Source organism: Orycteropus afer, unplaced genomic scaffold, assembly GCF_000298275.1.
Source record: "Orycteropus afer afer isolate SDZICR_OR568_19922 unplaced genomic scaffold, OryAfe1.0 scaffold00012, whole genome shotgun sequence".
Taxonomy (NCBI): Eukaryota; Metazoa; Chordata; class Mammalia; order Tubulidentata; family Orycteropodidae; genus Orycteropus; species Orycteropus afer.
Genome location: NW_006921599.1, coordinates 11,321,204 through 11,331,508, shown reverse-complemented (window position 1 = coordinate 11,331,508; position 10,305 = coordinate 11,321,204). Strand labels below are relative to the sequence as shown.

Genomic DNA, 10,305 nt, shown 5'->3' with positions numbered 1-10,305 from the left:
CCTCGTAATGGAATGGCTGAGTCAAATGGTATTTCTAATTCCAACTTTTGAAGGAATCACCATACTGCTTTCCACAATGGTTGTACCATTTTAGAGTCCCACCAGCAGTGTATGAGAGTCCCAATCTCTCCACAACCTTGCCAGCATTTGTTATTTTCTGCCTTGTTGAACTTTGCTACTAGTGCTGGAGCATGTCTTTCTTCTTTTTGTGGGCTGTGATGCTGTGTTGTCTCCAAGGCATTGTGATGTTTTTGTGTTTATATTTAATTGGTGATTGTATGTTGGAGTGGCTTATCCATGATTTTTGAGTTTTTTTGTTTGTTTATTTGTATGTTATCTATGCAAGCAGGGTACTGTGCTCCTTTATTTGCTAGTTGACAGCACTTCTACTCACCACCTGTCTCCTTTCCTGTTGTCAGCCTCTCGTATGTCCCTGGTGACCTTGGTGAACAGAGACTGTTCTTAGGTCCCTGGAATCCAAAGGAGAATGCTATCACTTTAAAATCCAAAATGGTTACCACTTGTAAAGATTCCAAATGGCTGCACCTTCCATCACTTTAAATATCCAAAATGGCCACCACTTTTAAACATTCAAAATGGCTGTGCCCTTGGTCACTTTAAATATCTAAAATGGCTGCTACTTATAAACGTTCAGAATGGGTGCACCCTCAGTCACTTCATATATCCAAAATGGTTGCCACTTATAAACATTCAAAATGGCTGTACCCTCAGTCACTTTAAATATCCAAAGTGGCTGCCATGTGTAAACAATCAACAATGGCTGTGCCCTCCGGACAGTGGAAAGTCCACAGCTCATGTTGTCTCCCTCATTGGTGTTTCCCTTCCCCCAGTCATAGGCCACCAGTGCAGTCGTCCCTGCAACCCTTGGTGACCAGGGCTGATCTTTAAGTCAATTCTCAGGTCCCAGCACCACTTGGAAATATTCAGGCTGTTGGTCCAGTCAGAGTGGCTGATAGTCCACAGCTCCTACCGTCTTTGTACTCACTGTTTTTGTTCAGGTTTGTCCACGAGAAGTGCCTAATCCACTCATTCAGGTTTGTCCATTAGAAGTGCCTAATCCACTTCTATATAGTTCCTTTCAAAGCTCAGGGCTCCAGGATTATCTTCTGTATCTCTGTCAATTGGTTTTTCTTTTCTTTGTTGAAGAGGGTCTGTGTCGCTTCTCTGCCTATTCCTCAATTTTACCGGAAGTTATTACCCTTTTTTAAGTGTACAATTCAGTGAGATGAAATTACATTCACCATGTTGTGCAACCATCACCACTGTTAGCAAATTTTTAATAGGAAATAATGTCTGCTCTCTACCAAAATTATAGTATTTGACTTGCAGTATATATTATTTTCATATCCAGCCATGTTGTTAAATCCTTTTTATTCTTATAATTTATATTTGGAAGGGTTTTGTGTAGATGGTAGATTTTGTTTCTTCTCCCCCATTCCATACACCTTTTATTTCTTAATGTCTTTTTAGATTGGCTAGAACCTCAGATACAATGTTGAATAAAAGTAGTTGAAGGGTTTGTCCAAATTTTGGCTTCAACAACTTAAAGTGGAAAGTAAAATGATAAATATTTTAGAAAATAATATTTTAATGCCTTTGAATTTAAGAAAAAATTTCTTAAAGCACCAACCACAAATAAAAATACTGGTGATTTTTGTCAATATTTGATTCTATTCATCAAACAACACCATAGAAGAGTTGTCAGATTTCACAAACATTCACAAATAGGACAAGTGTCTAGAAAATAAATAGTGTCTGCAAACCAATGAGAAAAGCACAACCTAGTAGAAAAATAAGCAAAAATATGACCATTTTACAGAAGTGAAAACATGACTGTCCAGCAAACATGAAATCAAGTTCAACCTCACTTTAGTAATCAAGGAAATGCAAATTGAAATCACAAATTTACAATTAGTAAGTTTTCGAAAAGTTTAAGGAGTCTTGAGTTTTCTGTGCAGTCACTTGCAAATGACAGTTTTGTTTCTTCACTTATAAGAAACATGGTGAACAACTAGAACTAGAGAATATAAATTGATTGGCACAGTTGTGTTAGAAAAAAATGAGTTGGCATTAAATGGAAATTGAAGTTGCACACACCTTTCAAACAATATTCCACTGCTGGGATATTTCAAGAGCATTATATCCCAAGCAGGAATCCTGGTGGTCCAGTGGTTAAGTGCCCTGCTGCTAACCATATGGTCAGTGGTTTAGGCAGACTAGGAGCTGTAGGGGGAGAAGACCTGGTGATCTCCTTCCATAAAGATTACCAGCCTAGGAAACTATGAGGCAGTTCTACTCTGTCATATGTCACATAACATCCCAAGCTTTCCCCTAATAATATTGGTGATAGCATACTGTAATAAATCTACTGAGAGACTGAAGAAAAATCGATGCCTTTGAATTATGGTATTGATGAAGAATATTGAATATACCAGGATGAATAAATCCGTCTTGGAAGCAAGAAGTACAGCTGGAATGCTCCTTAGAAGCATGGATAGCAAGACTTTGTCTGCCATGCGTTGGTCATGTTATCAGGAGGGACTGGTCCCTGGGGAAGGACATCATGCTTGGTAAAGTAGGTGATCATTGTGAAAGAAGACAGCCCTCAATGAGGTGGACCGACATAGTAGTTGCAACAGTGGGTTCAAACACAGCAACAATTAGGATATTGTGGGATAGGGCAGTGTTTCATTCTGTTGTTCATAGGCTGCTATGAGTACAGCAGACTCAACAGCACCTCATAGCAATAACAGCAACTGAAGGTCAGGTGTGACTAGACTGAAGAGGGTCTAGTTGCTCTGGGCCCTTGGGCCACTCTGAGAAATGAAGGCATTAATATATTGGACACATCTGTAATTAATTTGTGAAACTCATAAAAGCAAAACCAAACTCATTGCCATCGAGTCGATTCTGGCTCATAGCGACCCCCTTTGGGTTTCTGAGGCAATAAAAAATCTTTATGGAAATAGATTGCCCAGTCATCTTTCTGTGGTGTGAAACTCTTACATATGTGCAAAAGGAGATTTGTATGAGAATGTTTGTAACAGGATTTGTTTACACTTTAAATAGTCTCATATTCCATCTACAAGATAAATTATGGTATTATTCATAAAAGCAAATGTCATATAGCAGTGAAAAATTTTTTCACTACATGTATCAATTGGAAGAACCCCACAAACAAGGTTAAATGAAGACATGCAGACTATGTCCTGTACAGAAGCATTAACAAAAAATTATTGATTTGAATGTAGGAAGCATTTCACAATAAAATTATATGTATATATATGTAGGAGAAAGAATTTCCTGTAAGATCTGTTGTTAAATTTATGCAGTTTAGGGATCTTAAGCTTAATTTTTTTAAATTTTTAATAGTTGAACACTTGGTTATTTTAAGACCCACATCTGATCTAGAGTGTGTCTGTTGCTTTCCAGAAATAGTCTCCAGCTCTAAAAATGAAATTTTTTTTCAAAGCCCTCTGTGATGTATTGTTGAGACATCTGTAAATATCTAAAGTGGAAATCTTTGATATCCACAGTTTTATACATGTGCTTATCTTGTCAGACCATGCTTGTGTGTATTTGGTAGCCTTTTAACCATAGTGCTTCAGCTAGATAACACTTACGAATTATTTAAGAATATAATAATCTTGTTTGACTAATTATAATCATCTATTTTAAAACTAATTCTTACCATATAATCTTAAAACTCTGAGCACTATCTTCTAAAACACACAACTATGGTCAACAGTACACTTATTATCTAGATTTTTTCTAAACGAGTTCTTAGATCCTTCCTCCCCAGCACTGGTAATAAATTGTTAATAATGATTTAGAGGTTAAACTTTGAGGGCAGTTTTCCAAAGTTAGTTGTAGTGCATCGTTCGCTTCCAATTTCTTTTATTAGGAAATATTTGCTTGCATTCAAATTGACCTCTTAAGATTCATAGTTTTGTTTAATAATTTAATAATTTGATGTATAAACTGTTTGAACCAAACTGTTGCTCTGTCTTTGTGTTTATGGATAGATTTCCTCTACCTGCAACACTCTGGGTGTTGCAAATTCTAGTTACTAGTCCTGGCTGCATTAGTATATTTTGACTTAGGGCAAATAACTTAGTCTTTCAGTAAAATGATTTAACACCATTTGCCCTGGAAATCAAATGACGTACCCCTTCTCCCCAAACTCTAAACTGTAAGGTCCTGTTATTAGCCATATTATAAATCACAGATAGTCCCTGACTTTTCTTGGTTCTTCTACTTCATTGTCTACCAGAGAGAATTTTGTAATGAAGCACTGTGGGTTTTTCTAACTCCTGATACTCGATTCCTTTAATGATTTCCTGTTATTAAGTATAAAATTACTCATTGTGTAATAAACAGGTAACAGTGTAGTTCTGAGAACCCTTTCTATTGCTAGATTTTTGCTTTTGTTTTTCCTGTCATATGCTCCTGTAGTAGAATGCCTAGAATACTGTATAAGTGCATGGATTTAAGTATCAGGTTTCCTTGGGATTAAATCTAAGGTCCAGTGTGACCTAGCTTTGTCACATGGACAGTGACTTAGCTTCATTATGCCTCAATTTCCTCATCTGTAAAATGGAGATGATAATGGTGTGATGTTTCAATGATACAATATATGTAAATTATTTAAGACAGGGCCTGGCACATAGTAAAACTCAAAATGTTGTCATCTTGGTTATTTCAGAGCCCTTTGTGATATGTTGAGACATCTGTAAAACAATTTCTGAAAGTTTATTCAAGCCCTTATTTTTTTAAATTAAAATTATTTTTTAGTGCATTTTGAGAAGTTCTTTCTATATATAGTTCTTATAGGCCATACATGGAACATAATTTTCAATTTTGTGAAAGGCATGAACTGGACTATAGTTTTTGTTTTTTTAAATTGTGTAGTAAATATATAGGAGCTTTGGTGGTGATTTTCTAGGGATTTTCCTCCAGGAGCATATGACAAGAACAAAAGCAAAAATCTAGCAATAGAAAGGGTTCTCAGAACTGTACTGTTACCTGTTCATTACATAATGGGTACTTTTAAAACTTTTCTTTATAAAGACCAGTTGGCAGTAAGCATTTCTAAATACACAAAATTAATGAGAAATGCAACTTAAGTCAAGCTTGTTGTCACCTACCAGGCTTGGTTGGCACTTTTGTGTGAGAGATGATACAGTTATCCCTTCAGTCTGAGCCAAAAAGCAATTAGGGAGATGTGTTGAGCATGGGGATAGTGTGTCGAAATAGGCAGCTTTCTAACCTCTTTATGGAGCTTAGTTCCTTTATTTAAAATATTATGTATTCCCAGAATATTAAAATGTAGGAATAAACACAACCTAGTACCATGTACAAATCATTTTACACATCATTTTGATATATTCATTCCTGTAAAGTTTTTTCTTGTTTTAGTGAGATTTGGTAAGAATCAGTTGTATTCAGATTCCAACTCTTGAAGAATCTTAATCTTGGGATGTGGAAATTGCCTTTTTTTAAAAAAAAAAAAAAAAAAAAAAATTAACTTGAAGGTCAGTGCTTTGCATATAAAATTCCAGTGCATTTTCTTCTATATAATGAATTTTGCCATTTTTTAAGTTTTATTGTACAGAAATTGATTCATTTCACAATTCTTCCTTATAGTTGATTTTTCAAAAGATGACCTCTTCTTGCTCTCTCTCAATCTTATTCTAGGCCTGTTTCCCACTTAGCCATGTTAAGACCAAAACAAAATTTTCTAGGAGAAACTGATGCCTATCATTTTCTTTACAGTCTTCAAGAAAAGTTAGAATTATCTCAGGCTAGTCTAGTATCAGACAATCCTACTATTAGGAACTTTTTATATCTGCATTCCTTCTTAAATCCTTATCTCCTTTTTCTGGAATTGATCAGTTGCCTCAATAATTACTTTCTACAGTAAGTGTTCTCACTGAAATGTAAATGGAATCATCATATATTCTAACTGCAATCATCATATATTCAACTGCATTAGGGAAATTTTCTGTTAAAATAATTCATTTTCTAAAGCAAAGAACTATCTGTTAATTATGGTTTGGGCTTGTTTTTGTTTGCTTTCCATTGTCAGTGATAGTTTTTGTTTTGTGTTTTCTAGATTTGGATTTTCAAATTTATAGTTTACTTGAAAACAGGGCATACTTAAAAGTGACTTCTAAGGTCATTTCTGAACTTTCTCTCCTCTGAGTTAAGATGCAGTGATACAAGCCGTAATTTGAGGTTTCTCGAGCTGAATATCAAGTGCGTTCTTTTCTAAAAAAGAAAACAACTTCAGTCGTCTTTAGCACTGTCATCTCTGCTCAGTGGAAGGATTGTTAAAGATAACATTGACTAAATCTCATGATGCTAACTGTAATTTCTTTGTTCCTAAAATCTGATCTGACTTTACTGTCCCTCTTTTGTGTCACAGCTGGTGGATAGTGAGGTGGTTATGCTGTCAGCACACTGGGAGAAAAAAAAGACAAGCCTAATAGAGTTACAGGAACAGCTCCAGCAACTGCCAGCTTTAATAGCAGATATAGAATCCATGACAGCGAATCTGAGTAAGTTTTATGTTTGTATGTCTGCATTACTTTTAGAATTAAAGATAATTTGGATAAGACTTGGTAGAATTTCAAGCTTTATAAGCGTAGATAAATTCCTGCTTAACGTGAATTTTTGGAAAATACCCACTGCTGTCAAGTTGATTCCAACTCATAGTGACCCTATAGGACAAGGTAGAACTGCCCCATCGGGTTTCCAAGGCTGTAAATCTTTACGGAGAAGACTGCCTCATCTTTCGCTCATGGAGCGGCCAGTGGATTTGAATGGCTAACCTTTAAGTTAGGAGCCCACTGCTTTAACTGTAGCACCACCAGAGGTCCTTGTTTTGGAAAATAGCAAGTTCTAATTAATTTCATATTCTGATTATCAAGGATTAGACAGAAAATGAATGATTTAAAATGTAGAAATGATTTTTAAAATATACCAATAACTTTTTCTGCTTCAGTTCAGCTCAAAAAGCATAATTACAATTTTGTTGATTCTCAAAGTGACTCAGTGTTGGCTTTATGGACATTAGCTCTCTTTGTTTAAAAGTGTAAATGTACAGTATATTAGGGGCTAGGGTGACTTTGTACTGACTGTAGGATATTCTTTTAGTTGTTGTTGCTTTTAAAATTCAGTGTCTGGTTAGAGCTTCATGTCTTGCAGTATGCTATTTTCTCTACAAACTGATGAGAACAGATGAACAAATACAATTAAATGAGGGAACCAGTTTGACTAAATTTATACCTGTGGAAGTTTTTATTTTTTTGTTGTTTTCATTTGAATAGATTATCCTGATACTCTTTATTTCTTAGTTTTATATTCAGAAGATTATCTTTTCTACTTTGCTACTTCTTAGGATGATATTATGGCTAACTTGGTATGAGTTGGAATTGACTGGACAACTGTGTTATTTTTTGGTATTTTTTTTAAACCAAGCTTAAGATCTTGGTGAAGTAGGAGATAGGAGCTATCTACACAGGAGATATTCTTCTTGAACTAATAATTTGATCCAGTCTTGTAGGTGAGAAGCTAAGGTACCCTATCATCTTTCTATTTTATGATATCATTTTATTAAAAACCAAAATTATTTACAAATCACAGATAGTTTTTGTGTGTGAATAAAACACACAAATGGTATTTGGAGTATCCCTGGGTGGCACAAACAGTTAAACGCTCAACTACTAACCAAAATGTTGGCTGTTCAAACCCACTCAGAGGCTACTTGGAATAAAGGCCTGGGGATCTGTTTCTGAAAGGTCTCAGCCTTGAGAGCCGTATGAAGCACAGCTGTGCTCTGTAACACATTGGGTCACCAGGAGTCAGAATTGACTCCAGTGGCAACTGGTTTGGTTTTTGACATTTTTATTGAGCACCTGCTATATACAGTTAAGCACTTGGCTGCTAACTGAAAGACTGGCAGTTTAAATCCACCCAGAGGTACCACAGAAGAAAGGCCTGGTGGTCTGCTTCTGAAAGGTCACAGACTTGAAAACCATATGGAGTGCAGTTCTCTGTAGCACATTGAGTCACCATGAGTCAGAATTGACTCAACTGCAACTTTTTTTTTTTTTTTTTAAATGATGGAGGCCAACCACACACTTTGAACGTATTATTTTGCTCTCCTAGCAAAATAATCCAGTGTTGCACATCAGGCTTCTGAAGAGGTTCACTGCATCTCTTCCAAGTGTCCTATTCCAGGGCTTCAACATGTAATTTTTCCTATTCTGGCTATCATTCCAAATTACCCACATTTTATAGTTTTTATGAATTTCGCTTTGTTCTGATTTCGCTTTACTGGCCATTACTGAACTGGTTCAGATTGGTTCAAAGCCTTATGTACTGTGGGATCTGTACTTTGGCATTTCTGAAGATAGGACATGGAAAGATATTCTAGATCTTAGGAAAAATGTAGAATAGATGTGAAAATAACTATGCTTACTCTATTATTATTCTGTCTTGTGGGTATGGGAATAATTGTTTTCAAGCCTTGGATAACCAAAAAAACCAAACTCACTGCTGTTTAGTCAGATCTGACTCATAGCGACTCTTCCTTGGGTTTCCGAGGCATTATCCCTATGGAAGTAGATTGCCTGGTCTTCCTTCCGAGGAGTGGCTGGTGGGTTTGAACCACCCCTTCTGGTTAGCAGTCAGATGCTTTAGACACTAATGTAAATAGCCCCCAAGAGTTTTGGAATTTTCTTTTTAGCCACTTTCTTTTAGCTTGCTGTCCTGCATCCATTTGAGTTGCTTGCCTTACATTGGTTGTATATTTCTTTACAGAGGCTTAGGTACTTTGCTATAGAAAGCTCCTTGCTTTTTGTTAATTTTCTGTTTGAGAGTAACTTATTTATAGATAGATGTCCTTTGTATAATATCACTCTGCTAATTAATTGCATTTTTGCCACAGTTCTAGTTATTTTCATGGATAATTCTGCTTAGGAAATGCAGTCTTTCTCTTTCTTAGATTATGCTGCATTTTCATTGTCATTGAAGATTCTGAAATCCTGGAAAAAAGTTTATTTAAGGAGGCATGACCTTCCTTCTTTAAAATTGTATTTTGGCTTCTTAAATGAATAGGACATGCTTCCCATATTTTGAATTCTCTCTCTTTACTGGTGTGAGAACTTCTACCACTAAAGGTGAATGGAAAGCTAATGAAATACTATTCTGGGCAGATAGTCACTTCTAAATAATGTGAATCAATATTTTTTTCCTAGTATATATCTAATCTGTATTGAACTTTGTTTGTTTGGATAGTTAATTCAGACTACTGAGACACCAAAACAAACAAACAAACAAAAAACCCATCAAGGTGATTCCGACTTGCATTAGACAGTAGAACTGCTCTGTTGGCTTTTCTTGGCTATAATCTTTACAGAAGCAGTTCACCAGGTCTTTCTTCCTTTGTGCTACCCAGGGACCTAGATTGTTTAGAAAGGATCCTTAAAATCTAGATGGTTAGCTTTTATATATGTATTGCCAATCTGAATTATCCATTAGCATTTGAAATATATACTACCGTTAGGTATTAATCTATTGCTATTTTTTGCCTAATATTTAGTGAAAATTAGGCATTCTGGATGGGGCAATCTACTTCCGTAGTGATACTGCCTCGGAAACCCAAGGACGGGTCGCTATGAGTCGGGTCCGACTACACGGCACATAACAACAACAACAACAACAACAACAATATTTGTTGAAGGAGTCCTTGTGGCACAATAGTTAAATGTTTGGCTGCTAACCAGAAGGTCTGTGGTTTGAACCCACCAGCTGCTCTGCAAGAGAAAAGACTTGGTAATCTGCTCCTGTAAAGGTTGCAGCCTAGAAAACCTTATGGGGCAGTTTTATGCTGTCCTATAGGGTTGCTGTAAATTGAAATTGACTTAATGGCACAAAACAACGATAACAGTATTGGCTGGCTTAGAATAAGCTCATAGATGTTTTGAGGCTGAAACTTTTGGCCAAGCATTTTAAGCTTCATGGACTCACTGATGATATTCTTTACAACAGGAAAATGTTTTAAAACCAAGTTTGATGGGGTCGGTTCTATTAACATATATTTGTATCATTAATGTACTTTATGAATCCATTTAAATGAGTTTATTCATTATTCTTAATATTCAAAACACTTAATAGTTTTGAAATATTGTTGTTGTTGTTGTTGTTATGTGCCGTCGAGTCGGCCCCGACTCATAGCGACCCCTCCTTGGGTTTCCAAGGCAGTATCACTACGGAAGT

At 36.0% G+C, this 10,305-nt stretch overlaps 1 protein-coding gene across 1 annotated transcript in view; it reads left to right on the top strand.

Annotated features, from left to right (window-relative positions):
• The window catches only part of DTNBP1 (dystrobrevin binding protein 1), a 253,422-nt gene that overhangs the window by 83,428 nt on the left and 159,689 nt on the right, over nucleotides 1-10,305 (top strand). The window contains exon 3 of the mRNA XM_007951913.1: nucleotides 6,449-6,581. Coding sequence (XP_007950104.1) covers nucleotides 6,449-6,581 — 133 coding nt within the window. The remainder of the gene's footprint in view (nucleotides 1-6,448; nucleotides 6,582-10,305) is intronic.